Source organism: Podarcis muralis, chromosome 10, assembly GCF_964188315.1.
Source record: "Podarcis muralis chromosome 10, rPodMur119.hap1.1, whole genome shotgun sequence".
NCBI classification, from domain to species: Eukaryota; Metazoa; Chordata; class Lepidosauria; order Squamata; family Lacertidae; genus Podarcis; species Podarcis muralis.
This window is the reverse complement of record NC_135664.1, coordinates 3960012-3978662: the sequence shown is the minus strand read 5'-3', so window position 1 is coordinate 3978662 and position 18651 is coordinate 3960012. Positions and strand designations below refer to the sequence as shown.

General features: G+C 41.9%; 1 protein-coding gene across 18 annotated transcripts in view; it reads right to left on the bottom strand.

The window, feature by feature from the left end:
* The window catches only part of PPFIBP1 (PPFIB scaffold protein 1), a 120013-nt gene that overhangs the window by 10910 nt on the left and 90452 nt on the right, over positions 1 to 18651 (bottom strand). For 6 of the 18 annotated variants that reach the window (XM_077935707.1, XM_077935711.1, XM_077935709.1 and 3 more), the window contains 13 exons: positions 18230 to 18314; positions 16270 to 16427; positions 14272 to 14381; positions 13782 to 13835; positions 13584 to 13634; positions 10942 to 10999; positions 10160 to 10192; positions 8992 to 9148; positions 7100 to 7132; positions 4725 to 4866; positions 2275 to 2403; positions 2018 to 2168; positions 165 to 276 (listed from right to left, as the gene is read on the bottom strand). In XM_077935707.1, coding sequence (XP_077791833.1) covers positions 165 to 276; positions 2018 to 2168; positions 2275 to 2403; positions 4725 to 4866; positions 7100 to 7132; positions 8992 to 9148; positions 10160 to 10192; positions 10942 to 10999; positions 13584 to 13634; positions 13782 to 13835; positions 14272 to 14381; positions 16270 to 16427; positions 18230 to 18314 — 1273 coding nt within the window. The remainder of the gene's footprint in view (positions 1 to 164; positions 277 to 2017; positions 2169 to 2274; positions 2404 to 4724; positions 4867 to 7099; positions 7133 to 8991; positions 9149 to 10159; positions 10193 to 10941; positions 11000 to 13583; positions 13635 to 13781; positions 13836 to 14271; positions 14382 to 16269; positions 16428 to 18229; positions 18315 to 18651) is intronic. The other 12 variants (XM_077935710.1, XM_077935712.1, XM_077935721.1 and 9 more) reach the window with 5 other exon arrangements.

Genomic DNA, 18651 nt, shown 5'->3' with positions numbered 1-18651 from the left:
CCCACAAACCTGCCTAGAAGGAAACTTAAAAGAAAGAACGCACAATGCTACCCTGTGGGCTGCAAAGTGCACACAGGGCTTCCTTGCAAGTGGCTGGGAGACATACCCAGGCAAACTCTTCACTGCGTGAGGGTGAAATGGCAAAAGAAATGAGAAGACATTACTTGTAACCCAGTTGTAATCCAGTTTTCCATGGTTGTTCTCTTCTTCTGATCCTAATGCCTGAAGAGCGAGCTGAAGCTTTTTCCGGTGCAATGGATGCTTTATTCCAAGTTCCTACATGTGGGACAAAAACCAGCTTGCGTTTAAAAGATACTTGTATTTGCTGCTAAAACCTCACTGGAGATAATGGGAAACCTTGTTGAGTATCTCTGTAAAAATGAACTTTACGTGACAGTTGCCCATTTACTTTTATCCCTCCTGCAGACCACAATGGAGGGAAAAGAAAACTCCCCTCACCCAAAAGTGGGGGTTAACTGCCACCTCCCCCCGCCCCCGGCCATAGCAAATGGCCCTTAGTGGGGCAACCACTACATCCAAGGAATCTTCCTCTCCAACACCACAGGACTGCCCTGCTAATTTCTCTATCCATTCTTGTTTGACTATATAAGGTAGGCATCAAGTGGCTTCTTAAACCAAGATGGCCGTCACCAAACCAGAATGTCCAGTTGCCATTTGGGGGCAAGACGGCTCTCAAGTCTTATTTTTCAAATGATGGACTGATTGTGATTAATTCTCAGTTAAACATCTGGCTGGTTCAGATGACCACCTTGAGCTAGGATAAGAGCTTTGAGAACTTGAAGAAGAAAAGTCCCTTGATCCAGGGACATTCCACATACATATTGGCCTATTCCAACCTCTTTTTCTTAATGGTGACACGGACCACTCATAACATAGGAATATTCTTCACAACTGTGAGCAGAGTAATGGGATGGGGTAAGTGAAGACAAGCGATAACAATTAGCTATAACATTTTCCAATGTTCCTGCTCAGGTTGAACAGAAGAAGCATTTTAGTTCCTGAAATTCTTTCTGATTGTGCAGGTAAAATATAACTGATAGAATTCTACAGGATGTGGTCTTAGTGCGTGAACACAGTCCAGAGCCAAGGATCCACAGGCATGTAGCTCCAGGTGGAGGTGATGTGAGGCACCATCCTGGTGCCCAGGCACCTTCACTTGGTCTCAAGTGGCTAACAGCCCAGCACAAAATGTGCCTGATGGTTAGGGAATTCTGAACACTGAGTACCTCCCATTCATATTTGATTGGAGCAATTGGTCATATTGGTTCTTTTAAAGATGCAAGCATGGACCAAAAAGATCTACTGAAAAGCAAATGGAGCAGGGAGACCAGGAATGGCTCCTCCATAAGTTCTGGTCCAGTGAAACCAAGTGAAGCTGGGAGAAAGCACACGCTCGTGGTGGGGACAAAAAGTGAGAGGCATACATGGTTTGCAACCAATTTGTCACCAATTTCATAGTGCCTTTGCGCAGAACACATCCCAAATGGACTGGGGCTGCAATACTCAGGCTAGGGTTTTTCAGTAGCAGTGTTGCAATGACAGAAAACTCTCTTCAAGGAAGCTTGCAGGTGGCCGTGCTACTGCTCAGTTTCGTATGGCTAGTGATAATTGTTTGTTCCAGGCATTTTAAAAGCGTGAGGGTGAATTGGAACAATCTGCATATTGCTGCTATTCTTACATTTTAATGGTTTTTAAAAAATTAATTCCAACATTCTTGTACAAAACCTTGAGCATTTCTATAGAAAAGTGATGGATCCATTTTTTGTTTTTCAACAAAATGCAGCTTGGAAAAAGCAGCCCACACCCATTGCACTGCATTTTCTCCTAGCCCAGGCTGCTGTCACTGGCTGATAGCACACCAGTATACCTATCCAGGATAGTTTCCTTCTTTAAACAAATACTCTCGCCACCATTTAACATACACAACTGGGTGATTTGACACAATGTTGCAATTGTCACTCAAAATGCATATGCAAGAAACATACAGGATCCTTACCTTTTCTAAATCAGACTGAGAAGCTTGCAACAGAGTCTGACCAGAAAGTATCCAGTGTTTGCCATGACCTATGTAAGAACCCAAGCCCTGTTCATGAAGCCAGTTGCAAACTTGCTCCTTTGTCCATTTAGCAAATGGCATGTCCAATTCACTAAAATTAAGTTGAGAATGTTAGAGAAGCGTGACACATTTAATGCATTTTCCTCCAACTGCATGCATAAACATAATCTAAAAATTTAAAAGTATTTGTGTCTTACTTATTGGTTTGTCCAAGATCTCTCGACCAGCCTAATCTTGGTCCTGCTGTTGCTCTTATTCCTCCTCTTTTGAACTCAGTCTCTGTCATGTCATCTGGATTAAACGTGGTAGACTGGCTTCTCCTGAGTCTAAGCAAAAGCCAAGATAAGGGAAAGCCATTAAAAGAAGTATACAATTTGCAGTATGAAGAGTGTAAGAAGATCCATCTAGGGCAGCTTCCTGTCTGGCACAGACACCAACCAGAGAGGGTGAAAAGCTCACCTGCAGCACTTAAAGCACTGTAAAGGTAAAAGGTAAAGGACCCCTGGATGGTTAAGTGCAGTCAAAGGAAACTATGGGGTTTGTGGTGCTCATCTTGCTTCAAGCCGACTTCCGGGTTAACGCGATCTGGAAATGGCGGATTCCCTCCGAGCTGCGGAGGGAATCGGCTCTACCGAGGAGGGGTCTTTGCCGCGCCGGCGACGCGGGGACCCTTAGAAACCGCAGGCGCGGAAGCCTGCGGACTGAAGACTTGGCGGGTGCCTTAAGCGCCCCCCCTGATTCACGAAGAGCCTTTTTAAAGGCTGCGGAGAGGATACGGGGGTGGCGTGGCACTGAGAGTCGATCGCTACCTCGGTGGAGCGAAGCCGCGAGCCATGACCAGAGAGCGCTGACTTCCTTCCTTGAAAATTTGGACTGAAAGAATCACCCGTGAGTAAGACAGATTGGGACTTTAAAAAAGTTTTACCCTGAATTGGAGACGACCGGGGGGGGTGCTAAAAGGAAGTCCGCACCGCCCCCCTGCAGACGATCTAAGCAACGACATAAGAGCTAAGCTGGAGAGCCTACCCTTGGTGGGGTGAGTTAAAAAGGACATTATCTTTCAAGATTTAGCTAAAGGAAATTTTGGGCTGGAGAGTGGAGTTTTGGAAACCTTCTTGTTGTTTTAAACAACCCCCCCCCCTCCCGGGCTCGGGAACGTCCTGCCTTTGTGCCTGTGTAAGAGCTGCGGAGTTTGACAGCTGTCAAAGCTGTCAAACGGGCGGTTTAAAGTGGAAAAATCGCTATCTAAGATTCCTCTGGACTAAGACGAGTTATAATTGAGCTAAAATCGTTGGAAACAAAGTAATAATAATAAGTTAAAGGACTGTTGGAGAAAAGTCTAATAAGTAACTAGATTCCCCCTAGGGGGAACTTCGTGAAACTACAATGGATACAATGGCTGTGGAAGGAAATTTACTAGCGGAAATCGAAAGGATGTTTCAATTGGTGGGAATCTTACAAGAGCAGAGCTTGGCCATGAATAAACAACTTGTGACTATGACCTTGGGAACAGGCAACTCTGCTGTTTGTATTGAGGACCTGAATGAGAAAGAATCCACAGCTGAATGGGAAATAATATCTACAGAGGTGGAAGAGACTAAACAACAAGAAAAAGAGGAAGTAACCTTGGGAAGCAACAACCAAAAGCTGACATCTGTGGAACACAAGCAAGGAGACTCTGGGAACATATCTACCACAAGTCTGCGAAAGACACAGAAGAAGAAGGAGGAGGTCCCGGGACAATATGGAATACAGGAACTTAAAATAAAGAAATATGATTGGGGCCTCCGTTTGGACTCTGACTTTCAAGACACAGGCTTTGTGGAAATTTTTCAGCAGCTACTTTCAAATCTCCTTGTGGGAAGAGAATATATTTTGATGGTGAAAGAATTTTTTCCAGACTCGACGATTGATATAAAGGACTACCAACAAGACAGGCGGAGAGGGACTGAAAGAAACTTGAAAGCCTTGGACGTGAGGAACCCAGGCTGAGAATTTCGACTTTGGATTTTTATTGGGAAGGGACAAAAACCGGGGATGGGAGGGAGGGAAGAGGAGATTCTTAAAAACTCTTAAGACTTTTAGGTTTGGTTAATATGACTCTTAATTAAGATAAAATGAAAAATCGATGGAAGAGAACTTAAGTCCAACTTAGGAAAATTAATTTTTTATTATAAAAGAGGCAATAAGATGAATAAGATGGTTAAGAGGAGAAATACCAACTTGCTGTTATAATCTTGGGAACTGGGATGCACGAGGGGGGGTGGGGGGAAGTCAGGGAACAAGGTTATGAAACGGGGATTTGCTGACTTTATACATGTTTTTGTCTTGTGTTTCTTTTTTGTGTGTGTTTTGTTTCTATAAAAGCAGAAAACCCAATAATTTTTTTTTAAAAAAAAAAACATCTTGCTTCAAGCCGAGGGAGCCGGCGTTTGTCCACAGACAGCTTTCCGGGTCATGACTAAACCGCTTCTGACGCAACGGAACACTGTGACGGAAGCCAGAGCGCATGGAAGGGGGCAGGCAATCCATCCCTAAGCATAGTTAAGAAAAGCCCCAACATCATGTTCACCTCAGCCTCAGAGCAGAACTCTGGACTGGCATGCTCTACTTAACAGCATAATGAATTGAGTCATCTCCCAGTTACCTTCCAAACAACTTCTTGATGCCTCTTGCTTTCTTTTTGGAGTCAGGAGAAGGTGGAGTCAGAGGCCCCTCTGCTCCACCTTTTGGTCGAGGTGGCAAGCCAGCCAAATCGAGGTGGTCTGCAAATCCTTTTTCTGTCTCAGCTATTAAATAAAAGCAAATCTCAATTAATAGTAGGTCAGTCTGTAGTTCTTCAACTGGATCACCTTAAGTTTCCATTTCTAATTTGTGAAACAACCTTGGCTAAAAAGTCACATGAATGGAAAGAAAGGTAATTTAATTGTGTGCTCCTTTACTTGGCATTTAAAGTATCATTCAATTAAAGATCTTCTTAATAAACTAATACTGATTATTATCTCTGCTATGACTGATCTTTATCCCATCACCCTTTATTATACAATACACTAACTATAGCCCTAAGGCAAACACAGGGTAAAAATGTGTACAGCTTTCTGTGACTGTCTGGAAGGCAAAGGCTTTCAGCAACTGTGTTGACAGCCCTTCATGTATCTGATAAAAGTCCAGGAATAAGGAGATATAGTGAATACGGTTAGGTGATCATCAACAATTAATAATGTAACGCTAGATGTGCAAGAGACTGATACAGTGCAACTGGAAAAAACAAAACAAAAAAGCATACCGCCTTTTAGACCTGATGTGGGGAATTCATGGCCCTCCAGATGTTGCTGAAGAACTCGCTGTCACCCCTGGCCATGGACCATCCTTGCTGGGGGGCTCATGGGAGTTTTGTACTTCAGCAGCATCTGGAGGGTGAAAACTTCCCCACATCTACCTTAGCTGAAAACCCACTTTAGGAAGAAGCTGAAAATATTTTTGTTTTTATAGGCTTTGAAATGTTTAATTTCTGTTGCTATTTTGATTTTATAAAATGAGTCTGCTGCTTTTAGACTACATAGTTCTAACTTGTATTTTGCATTGATCTTGGTCATTTTTAACTGTAGTGATTACATTTTTGTTTCTTTGCTGTAAGCCATTCTGGATGCTCTATGAACAGAAAAAGGGTTTAAAAACATTAACACTAATAACTCCTCATTGACACTTATGTTGCTCTAGCATCAGCGAAGCCAATAAAGTCATCCAGGACTGGAACTATTTCTGAAGCTGCTGACAATCCCCCTACTGCTGAGCAAATAATTTATAAAAGATAATAACATTTAGGGTTGGGCGAACAACTTATTTACATACATTTGTTTATTTTTTAAAAAAATCTAAGGATATATCAGCAATGCAACGCTTCAGCAGAGATGTGCCAGCAAATGCCATACGAACAGGGACAGAAAACAACAAACCAACAAAATGCCAAGTACCTCTTTTCACATTACACAATAGCAAACCCAGGTTTGCCAGTAGAAGGGCACTCACCAGAGAGCCACAGCACTAACTCCCAAATGACCACACATGTATGATATGTGTGTTTGCAAACACATGTGTCCTCACCTCAAGCTTACCATTTTACATGGGACTATTAGCTGCATAGCTAAACATATATGTGTGAACTCTCTCTACAAGAAGCTTAAAAAGAATGCTCAAAAGCAATGACAAGAATGCTACCATATAAAATTATTCAAAGTAGTAAATAGTAATGGCCAAAAATGAATTATAATGCATTTATTTGCAAGTTAGCCAGACTTTTTCTTTTTCTTTCAAAGTCATGGATACCTGAGATAAGCTATATAGATAAGTCAAGCAGGCTGCTTGGATTATGTGAATGGAGGCCATGTTACATTGTGAATATACTTCACTGTTTTGATTCTTTAAAACCTGGAATTCTTACAGTGGGTCCTAAATATACTGGCAGGAAGCAAGTTCCACTGATTTCTTTGCCCCATGTTGCCTTCTCATTTGTTATACTACAGCAACATGGTGTCCTCCAGATGCTGTGGGCTGAAACTCCCCACAGCCCCACCCAACACGGCTGGGAGCTGGACTCTGACAACATCTGGAGGGCACCAGCTGGGGTAAGCTGCACAAGAGCCTGCAACCATCCCTGTGGGAAGAAAGGAACAAATAAACTGGTCTCAAGGAATACTTGGACTTGCTCTTCTTGGGGCATGATGCCTGAAGCATCTCATCTCCTTCATGCCAAGGTTGCCTCTAGGCAAAAACACATTTAGTCGTCCCTCTTATGTCAGAAAGATGCTGCAATTCACTTGGTTTGGATTTTCTCAAGCACTTTTCTATGGCAGTTCTTGTTAGTACAGGCCATTACAACTAAACAATGCAGCCAGATTTTAGTAGTGTGCATGAGCGGCAAAGAAACGGATGAACGTTCCAGTACAGAGGTCTGCATGGCCGTGGCTGAGCAACAGCAGCTCTCAGAACATGGCGCCAATCATGCATGCAGGTCTACTATACCTAAGGTGGGTGCACTTGCACTTCGACTGCGATCTTCAGACATCCAAATAACGCACATAACCACACGCAGCACAAGGGGGAGGAACACACCCGGGGTAACAAGATAAGATAAATCAAAACATGACAATGACAAGGGAAGGGAAGAAGAACTCCCCCCCCCCCACAAAAAACGATGCATGCATAACACAGAGAGCTAACACACAAATAGGCCAAATGAGAATTAGCACTTATTCCATTGCTCAAACCAAACAATTCAGGAAGAGTTTTGAGAATCTACAAAAACAGAACAATGTGCAACAATTACTTTCCCACTACTTCACATTTAAATATTTCCTTGCAGGGTTCTTAAATATCTCTTTCCAATATGATTTGTTTGCCGCTATTTGCAGTGGAAAGGCTGCATGACTAGCACATACCGGCATTTGCCTCTGGCAGGCTAGGAACAAAGGTGAAAGCTGTTTCCTGGTTCTGCTGGATCTCTCAGCGGCTTTTAATACCATCAACCATGACATCCTTCTGGACCATCTAGAGGGGCTGGGAGCTGGGGACACTGTCATACAGTGGTTCCGCTCCTTCCTCCTGGGCCGTGTTCAGAAACTGGTGGGGGGGTGAGTGTTCAGACCCCTGGGCTCTCACTTGGGGGGGTGCCCAGGGCTCCATCCTCTCCCCCATGCTTTTTAACATCTATACGAACCCGGTGGGGGAGATCATCAGGGGGTTTGGGCTGGGTGTTCACCAGTATGTGGATGATACCAGCTCTTCCTCTCTTTTAAATCAGAACCAGTGAAAGAGGTGAATGTCCTGTGTGAGTGTCTGGAGGCATTTGGAGGATGGAAGGCAGTCAATGGATTGAGGCTGAATCCTGACAAGACAAAAGTACTGTTTCTGGGGGACAGAGGAATGGCAGGTGTGGGGGACACCCAGGTCCTGAATGGAGTAACTGTGCTCCTGAAGGACCAGGTGCACAGCCTGGGAGTCATTTTGGATTCACAGCTGTCCATGGAGGGACAGGTTAATTCTATATCCAGGGTGGCTGTTTACCAGCTCCACCTGGTATGCAGGCTGAGACCCTCCCTGCCTGCACACTGTCTCGCTAGGGTGGTACATGCTCTGGTTATCTCCTGCTTGAACTACTGCAATGTGTTCTATGCGGGGCTACCTTTGAAGGTGACAGCTAGACTGATAACTGAGAGCAGCCATCAGGAAGTATAATGCTGGCTCTAAAAGACCTCCATTGGCTCCCAGTATGTTTCTGAGCACAATTCAATGTGTTGGTGCTGACCATTAAAGCCCTATACAGCCTCGGCCCAGTATACCTGAAGGAGCGTCTCCTTCAGCTCAGACACTGAGATCCACTCTGGCGGTTTCCTCACTGCAAGAAGTAAAGCAACAGGGAACCAGGAAGAGGGCCTTATCGGTAGTGGCACCCACCCTGTGGGGCACCCTCTCATCAGACATCAAGGAGATAAGTACAACCTTTAGAAGACATCTGAAAGCAACCTGTATAGAGAGGTTTTTAATGTTTAATACTTTATTATATTTTTATATATGCTGGAAGCTGCCCAGAGTGGCTGGGACAACCCAGTCAGATTGGCATGGTACAAACAAATTGTTGTTGTTACCACACAACATACCCAGTTTGAAACATGTACAATAGGTTTTGCGCCAAATTACCACGGAGAATTTACAAGAGTGCAGGAGATTACATGCTTTACTTGCCCATTGTTCTGCGAAAGAACTGGAATCTATAGCATTTAAAATTTTGTTTCATCTACTGATGAAAGTGGTTCTTGTTCATACGTCTGCATCTCCCCATGAAATATGCCAGCGGATAATATCTTCCCCTAGTTTAAATATACATCGTGAAAAAACTCCGCCTTTACTGAACCTACCCAAGTTAGGTGCACTTGCTGTCCTTTTGCTACTTTTGATCTTGAAAAAGCCTCGCCCAAAAGAAGACCGGCCTTTCCGAGTCCCAAAGGCATCTTCTTCACCTGGGGATTTGGGAGGGAGGGTTCCATATTTGCTACTCTCCATCGATGCTTTGCTCTGTTTGTTCAGGAAAAGAAAAGTTAAAAATCTGCCATTGTACTCAAGGGTTCAGCAACACATGTGATAAATTAGTGTTTGCAGCTGGGTAGCATGCAAAGTAGCCTTATATTGAATCAGACCATTGGTCCATCTAGTTCAATACTGTCTACCCTGATTGTCAGCAGCTCTCTGGGATTTCAGGCAGGGGTTTCTCCCTACCTGGAGATGCCTGGGATTAAACATGCAACTTTCTGCATGCAAAGCAGATGTTGTACCACTGAGCTACAGCCCTTCAATAGGTTGTACTTGCAAATTACGGAGTGATATCTTCTGTTAAAAACTATTTTGAATAATTTTAAAAGGCAAATTGATTCATAAAAATGTAAGTCTTTAGAAGAGGGGTTGCTAATCTGGAGGTGTTGTTGGATCCCAACTTCCATCAGCCCCAGCTAAAATGGTCAACGCTCAGGGGTAATGGGAGCTGTAGTTTAGCAATATCTGAGGGCCACAGGTTAGCTGTCCCTGCTTTTTAAAAAATTAGTAAACAGGAGTAAAAGATAGGTCTACTAGGCTTAAGATCTACACTCCCTCACCCTCGTTCTATGTATGTTCAGAAGGCACAAAGACACAACTCAAAGAAAGAAGGCATTGTATACTCTGGTGGTTCAGAATGTGCTTTTTACCAGCATGCTGGTACTGTGGTAAAGGGGTGGAGGTGCTACCAGGATGCTACAGTAATTTGGAGTCAATGACTGTTTTCTATCACTCAAGGCTTCATAAACTATATGAAACAGTGAAAGAACAACAGTTTTGGTGTGAAGATCCTGGTTCACATTAGGCCAAAATTGACCACTGCACCAGAACTGGGAAACTCTGGCTTAATATTGATGAACAAGCCAAGAAAATGAGCAAGGATATAATCTAAGGAGCATCTAATTCCATCTGCTTCATCGGGACTTAGGTGAGTGCAACTTTCTCTGGATTGCACCTGCAATTTCTTCTTCAACACACAGCACAGAGAAACATTACCTCTTCCTGCTTCTGCACAGACTCTTTGTCCTGCTAGGGAAAAGTTTGAAGCATTAAACACTTTAAATAAACTTTGATTCAATACATCCAATTAATTTCAACTAAAACATGTTAGTCTACTTACAACATTTACCAGAGTGTATTAATTTGGCTGCATACAGGGCAGCCTATAAAAGCATTTCAGAGGTTTCAGAAACTCCTTATTTGAACAAAACTGAACTGCAATTATTAGAAAAGGGTAAGATAATATTTTATTTGAGAGAGCCTTTGAACAGAGTCTAAGTCATAAGGATTTATTGAACAAATGGATATATACATCCAAAGGAACATACAGCCCCGTTTCTTTCCCCATGATTTGAGATCAGACAAAAAGAGCTTGTTTTACATATGCAAGTCACCAGTTGATATACTGCAATCATCATGTGTGAGCTACACCTCAGAGGAAAGAACTGAACGAGAGGGAAGGACAGATGATATTCAACTCAATAGTTATGCTAGTCCAAGTATTAGCACCAGCGCAATTAGGTTTTCCCTTTCTCCTTCCTGTGTGCCCCACCTCATCGCCAAATCTGCTCCAAAGGCTGGGGGGGGTGGAGTCAGAACACATATAGGGGGAAGTATATGTGGGGAGGAAAAGGGGGAAGTGTTAGTTGCACAAAAAGAAACTCTTGAACTGATGGAACATTTTGCTTAGTGCTATGCTGAATACAACCTACAAGTTGGGTCAGCATTTTTAAGAAACAGCTAATGGTTAATTTAAACAATGACATAGGCCTACGCACATCAGAGACTTCTTTCTTCAAGTTTCCAAGACTGCTGGATTTTTGCAGAGCTGAAGTTCTAGAATCACAGGAAAAGAATATAAGAAAAATAAGTAACTGATCTTGCATCGTGCACACAATCTTTTAATAACAATAAAGGTTAAAGCAAGATGCAACTTTATTTAAACAGAGGAAAGGGGGAAGAAAGGGCAAGTTAATGCAATTTTTGTCTCCCTCTCAACTATAGTGACACCTATATGAATCTGAATGGTTGTACAGTCATACCTTGGAAGTTGAATGGAATCCGTTCTGGAAGTCCATTGGAATTTCCAAAATGTTCAAAAACCAAATCACGGCTTCTGATTGGCTGCAGAAAGCCCCTGCAGCTAATCAGAAGCTGTGGAAGCTCCACTGGACGTTTGGGTTCCAAAAAAACATGTTCGAAAACCGAAACACTCACTTCTGGGTTTGCAGCATCCAGGATCCAAAATGTCAGAGTTCCAGAATGTTCGGGATCTAAGGAATGACTGTAATACCATTTCATTGACCACTACCAGTAGATTACACCAGAAACTGACTTCTAGACCAAGAAACACCATGGTTCAAATCTTAATTTTTGCATGAACTGAGTAGATAGCTATAGACCTATTATCTTTCTTACCATCCATCTACAAAAATGAGGATATTAAGGGCTGAACTATACATGACAAGGAAAACATGTGGTTTTCTACTCCCACATATTATTTATTGAAGATGCACGCTGCACCCCTCCAAGACAATTTTAATCATTTCCCCCAAAACTGAAATAAACCTGGCTGGGAGCAGCCTTTGAAGGTGATAATAGGCATGGGAAGGGTTAAGAAACCCTCAGTCCCAGTTCACAATAAAGAAATTCACATGAAAATTCATCAACATCTTTCCTAATAACTTTGTATGTAATTTTGCCTAATATATAGTACACATTTTTGCAAGCAATTCTCACTAATATACACATTCCCCCTTAATATATGCATTTTTGTAAAAACATTTTCAGTTTGAGAACTGCATTGCAAAATTCAGGGAAGTGTGAATTCCAAAGAATTGCTGGGTTTTGATTCACATATTGTTGCAGACTGTGGGGTGAATTAGGTAGGTGTACATTAAAATGCATACTGAACCAAATTTCTTTCCCAACACAAGCTTGCAGTGATATGCACACACACACACACACACACACACACACACACACACACACACAGCATTCAACACAAATTTCCCATTTTTCAAGCTACATGCTGATAATTTATACACCCAAAACATCAAATTGCATGCTATTTTTCAGACTGAGGGTATGAATGCATCCAAAACTGTAGCTGTTCAATGTTTCAGACATGCGGTCAATGAGCATGCTTTTCTGTTCTGCATTTCATGTACTTTAGAAGCCATAGCGTCACTCAAAAAGTAAACCACCATTTCATTGATTACAGAGGCTGAAGAAATGTATTCAGAATTGCAACCTAAGTATAATACACATGCTTGAAACCCAGAAAATTGTGTACTTAGCTAATGTAATTGCTTTTTTCAGCCTCTCTTCTCCCCACTGCAATGACATTTGTGCACTTTCCAAGTAACTTAGACCTACAATCCTACACATACCTATTTAGGAGCAAGTCCTGCTGAACATAGTGCAACTTACTTCCGAGTAATTGTGCACTCTTAATTATGTAGCAGAAGAAGTGGATTAATGCTGATGTGGGCCATTTTAACTTTTCTGAAAGAGCACCAGCTCAATTCAAACATGATTTGTAATAACCAGGTCTCCAAATATATCGGCCAGCTCAAAATCAGAACTGCTCATCTGGTTTTAGTTTCCATCTGTTCTGCACTCCAGCCTGTAGGGGTAGTGGCCTCCAGAGATGTAACTACAATTTGTCAATTCAGATATCACACTAAAGCTGTTGTATTACCCAGGGCTGGTTCAAATGGTAGTTAAAGAGTCTTATATATGTCTCATCACACAAAGGGGGTGAATGAAGGTGCTTGTTTGTGTGGGAACAAGCAGACTCAATCCCACAGCTGATTTCCATATCTGAGGAATTGATGGAAGAATTCAGGCCTAATTGCACAGGCCACAATGTAGACACTCCATTCCCCCTTGAATGCGCAGGTCCAGCAAGCAGGCCTCATGCACCTCCATGGGATGGGGCCTTCAAGTAACATCTAAACTAGCCCTCTCTTTCACATCTCCCTAGTGCTGTATTTAGTAACCATTAAGACTTCCCTCCAGAGCAAGTTATTATGATTTCAGCCTCTGTCAAATGCATTCTGAAGGAAATAAAAGTCCACCAAATGCCACTGAAGTACCACTTACTAACCGCAAACTGCCAAAAGGCACACATTGTTCAGTACAATATTCTTCTCATACTGTCCATTTCTGCTCCGATTCTTTACTAAGAGAGTCTAGTAAGAATATTATACTGAAGTAGTCAGTGCAGAACTTTTGTGTTAGAAATTCTGTTATAAAAAAGTACACCCCAATTCAGCAAAGCGTTTAACTAAGTCATTAAATTACGCATGGGTGATAATGATTAAGAATTTGGGCATACTAGCAGTCCACTATGCCAGCCAATCTCTCCTTTGTCTTAGTGCAAAAGGCAACCACATATACTTTAGGAATATATTACAAAATTCTGTAAATTCCTGGTGCTATATAGCTTGTTTGAAGGCGCTTCATACTGCAATAGAAATGGAAAACTGAACTAGATTAAAACAGCATCAGGGTGAGGGAAGGAAGCAAGAAACAATATAAACAAGCTATCACATTAAGTTGTTCTCAGCTTTTAAAATATCCCTGTGCAATATCACAGTTACAAAATACTTACAATTTTGTGTCGCCTAGCTGTGTTTCCACAGACGCCATCGGTGTGTATTTTTCACTGTAAAAAGCAACAAGTTAGAACATGGTGAATTTAAGGCATCTAATAAAAATATGCCCTCTAATAAGGGTCTGCTTGGGTTACTGGGCACAAAAATAGCTTTTCAGCTCCCCCTCTTGCTTGCTGGTGCAGAGCGCAGGCTCTGGAAGTGCTGGGGGTTCTCTCTCTGCCCGCCCCCCCCCCCCCGCTAGCTGTGATTTTCATGTATACGCAGAACACTTGGAACCAAAATCCCCATGTAAGATGTGTTCGTCATTTACTCCATCTTGCCATTTCATTGTCTTAACAACCTTCCATTTTTGGAAAACGTACCACCACCACACTGTTGCTGTAGACCTTAATCTGCTTTATCAAACAGACATTATGTCATTATTCAGCACATTTTTATCACCACAAGTGGCTTTCTTTCTTTCTTTTTTGGGTAAAGTATCCATACCTGGCATCACTTGCAATAACTTTATCAGTTGATTCTGTTGAGCGTCTGGATGCTGGTGAAAAAGAAGGAATGGGAACTTGCAAGACACTAGTGTGGATCTGTGGTGAATTCTACAAGGGGGGAAAGCACATCAGCACTCCCGTGAGAAGGCAGCAGAGATACACATTAATTAACTGACAACAGGCACACAATACACTCACGGCTCAACAGCCTGAAGCCTTCACATTTTATCACTCAGGTTCATCATACAGCCTACACTTGATAGTCATAGATCCTCATATCCCATTTATCTACACAGTCGTAGATCCTTTGGAAAATACAACTGGAGCAAGACCTCCAACATGAAATGTTACCTATTGCATGAAGCAGAATACAAACAAGGCATACAACTCTTTTGCATCATCCGCATCTGAGATCACCTGAGCACTCATCTTAACAAAGGGCCTTCTGATAACATGCTCCCCTTTTCACTTCACACATAATTCTAACATAACACCCATCGGTCTACAAGGCAAATGCTTTAAACTTGGTAGGATCAAATCCTCCTTAACTCTATTGTAACATTTGCCATGTCCTATTAGACAAAGCAAAAGGGTAGATTTTAAATCCTCCATTTAAAGAAATTTCCCCAAGTTATGCTACAAACTGCTTTTGAGGGGGGGGGACCATTTTAAGAGCACTTGCCATGCAACATAGAATGCTACTATTTAAGAAACCAAAGTCAGAAGTCCCTTCTCTTTTCTTTTTAATGTGAGCCACGGCAGTGGGGTGCTGGGGGGGGGGGCCTTCTAGACCCAAAAAGTGACACATGAACTTTTATTTATGAGCAACAACAAATATAACTAAGGTAAGGCAGGCAGCCTCTTAAAAATCAATTGGCACATGAATTTTAAAAATCCACTGATACACTTTTTTTGTTTATAGATGATGCAGCAGCCTCTGTCTTAGCAGTGGTATCCCTTTCTGCAATGGAGGAATGACTATGATAGCCCCAGATACTTCCATTTTAATAAATACTTGTATTAAAAATTAACCAACCACTAAAAAAAGATCTGCCTTGTGATAAATCAGGTACCTTTTTTAATCAATGTTATTCATCAACTTAATATTGCAGTTCTCCTCTAAATTGGTTCATGAAATTCAATCCTATGCAATTTTTGCACTACTGTGTTCAAAGGCGCTTACTCCTAGTGAAGTGAACAGAGGATTGCAGCCTTAAGTCATGTGACACTCGTAATATAAATCATGGCTTACTAAACCAGGAGGGCTGTGGAATCATTTGCTCTCTTTCCCCATCCCCACTCACACTCCAGTTTCCTTCCCAAGTTTCCTTGTTGTGGTTAATGGAGATGGCAGGGGATGGGGAATCTAAACATTTGATCCACAGTTTACGCGGGTGGCGCTGTGGGTTAAACCACAGAGCCTAGGACTTGCCAATCAGAAGGTGGGCGGTTCGAATCCCCGCGACAGGGTGAGCTCCCGTTGCTCGGTCCCTGCTCCTGCCAACCTAGCAGTTCAAAAGCACGTCAAAGTGCAAGTAGATAAATAGGTACTGCTCCGGCGGGAAGGTAAACAGTGGTTCCATGCGCTGCTCTGGTTCACATGACCCGGAAGCTGTCCCGGCCAAGGGATGAGCGAGATGAGCGCCGCAACCCCAGAGTCGGCCACGACTGGACCTAATGGTCAGGGGTCCCTTTACCTTTTACCTTACTCTTTGTTGCTGACAATGGTTAATGCTAGATCTACACTGTCACTAAACGTAGCAATAAAAATAATTTAATCCGCAAATCATCATGTAGCTATTTCACCTCAAAATCACAAGACCCAGAAAGGAAATATATCTATGTAACAAGGGAAACTGTACTAAGTTAAGCCTTACATTTAAGTTAAGTTAAGCCTTACAAGTACAAAGTTTAATTTCTAACAACAGCTGGGACCACCAAATAAGTTTACAAGAAAGCAAATCTAGAAGCAGGGAGAGAAATATTAAAGAAATACCTTTTCAGGAGTTTGTGGTCCAAACTCTTCGTAGTTTGGAGAGCCTTCTCCTGGTGTGGGGGATGGACTTTTCTCAGATTCGTTTAGAATCTGTTCATCTGACAAAGTCATCGAAAGAGATCCTGAGTTTGTAGACTCCTCACAATCATCATCCTTTCCTAACACCACAGAAGAGAAATTCTATATGATTATTCTCACTCTGAACACAGACTTAGCAATACTCAGGCTGACATTCTAGTCTAGGGATTATGGTTTTGTAACTAAAACAACTGCTGAACATGCATCGGTGCTTAAAAGCTAAAACCAATTCCAAGGGATGCATGATATATTGATTTCTTCCTTTGGGCACCCGCACACACAATGCAATTGTGCAGCTGCTGACACACAAGGGCTGTGATCCTAACAGGCAATTGCAAACATATCTACTCAAAACTAATTCCAGCTTGAGTTGAATGGGGCTCACCTTCCAGCTGAGCAAGTACAGGAGTGCAGCCTAAGTGTGATAAAAATAGAGGCAATCAGGGGAAATGGTCATGCCAATGGTCTTCCTAACTGCACTTGGGTAGACTAGCTCAAGGGAAGAAATCAACAACAGACTCCCTGTTTTGATATAGATGACATTATTTCAGCCTGGAAGGCCTTTCATATGTGAATGTATTTGCCGTTTCCAAGAATGTGCCAGACCACATGCAAGTGATAATGGACCCTGGTCCAGAAGCCTATGGGAAGGGATTGCTAGAAGCTTCCACTGTAAAGAACAACCAAGTTATCAAACAGAAACATATCAACATATCAAACAGAAAGAACTAGGGAAAGAAACATGTATGACAAGGGAAGAAATAAAGGCAGGAGATTGCTATTCTACAGCAGAGACCAGGATATGATGAAGCAAGCAGCACACAGAAAAACGCTGTAAGGAATGCTGCAAACCATTTCAGACCTCAAAGGATAAATTTATCTACAGTTCAGCCTTAATGATCCCCTACAAAATGCCTGCAAACCGTGAAAGTGATGATTCTTTGGGGAATGACCATGGTTTCATCATGTAAAGTTTTACATTTTACATTTGAAAAGTTTTATATGTACATTTTTGCATTTTGGTAATATCGCAAGTTGCTTTTATCTAACGAGATTCCCTAAAAAGTTGAGGGTTCGTTTGTCAAAGCACAAATTCAAAACCTTGTTTGAACATTTCAGCTGAATCATCTGTCAGACACCATGAGGGTTTTGGTCTCATCATCTTTCTCTATTTGAGCGATCCCCATTGCAGAAAATGGATGAGAGTAATAATTAATTGGAAATGGAGAATGGCAATCAATTACTGAAGAAGTTGAATAAGAAAAAAAGACATTCAACTAACTCATTCAATCCCACAAAAACCAATTGCATCTCATTCTGCTGCTTCACTTCCAAATTAAAGTTTGTAAACCCCACTCTGCCAATCAGCATTTGTCATGCAGATTACAAAACTGAAAGGTTGTGGATTGCTCCAGCTGTAATAAACAGTAGGTGACTGCTTTGAATACAAGTGGCTGTGACTGGGAAGGGCATCCAGACCCACAGAACACTTTAGGAACCATACATGAAAGTTAAGCATTTTAAAGTGTCATTGTATTTAAATGGGAGAGGCAATTAAGCACTGTTCTTAGTCTTCCCATTACAATTAACAGAACTTGACCAATTAATTTTCAATGAAATGTGCCATTAGTGTTTTCAGATTAAAACATTAGCCCCAAATAAATGACTATCCTGAGATGCTAACAGGCAACTGAAGAATCCTTAAGTATCCAGATCTACCAGTTCTTTTTAGGAATGATTTATGTCTTCCGCATGTAAACAAACCTAAACTTGAGAGGTTACTTGGCCGTTTCATTGAAAACAGAATGGTGTTACTCAGTTAAGGAGAACAAACATATGGTAAAACATTGTAAAACGACCCATGTTAAAGCTCTTGAGGTACCTTTTTTGACCTGAGCCAGTATCACCATGTCCTGCACTTTCTTATAGCGATTGAGAGACTGTCGAAGCTCCTCAATCTTCCGATCCTGGAGAAAGAGAGACTCTTATCTGCTGTAATTAAGATTGGTCTTTTGCTTCCCTGCACTTCTAGGGAACACTGGATAACACCACAATTTCAAAAAATAAAAAATAAAAATGGTGGTGGCAAACAATGGAGAATTGTGAGTTAAGAAATCCAAGGTGTTAGACAAAGAATACTTCAGAATCACTCGCACTAATCAAGCAAAGTCCCACTTGTTGTGTTACACTCTTAAACTTTGCCATTTTCATTTTGGGGAATTGATATTGATTCATACCACTTAGTAAGGGCCATAATTTGTGCTCCCATCTTATTGATTCTCTGCAGAAGCCACAAGTTCAACT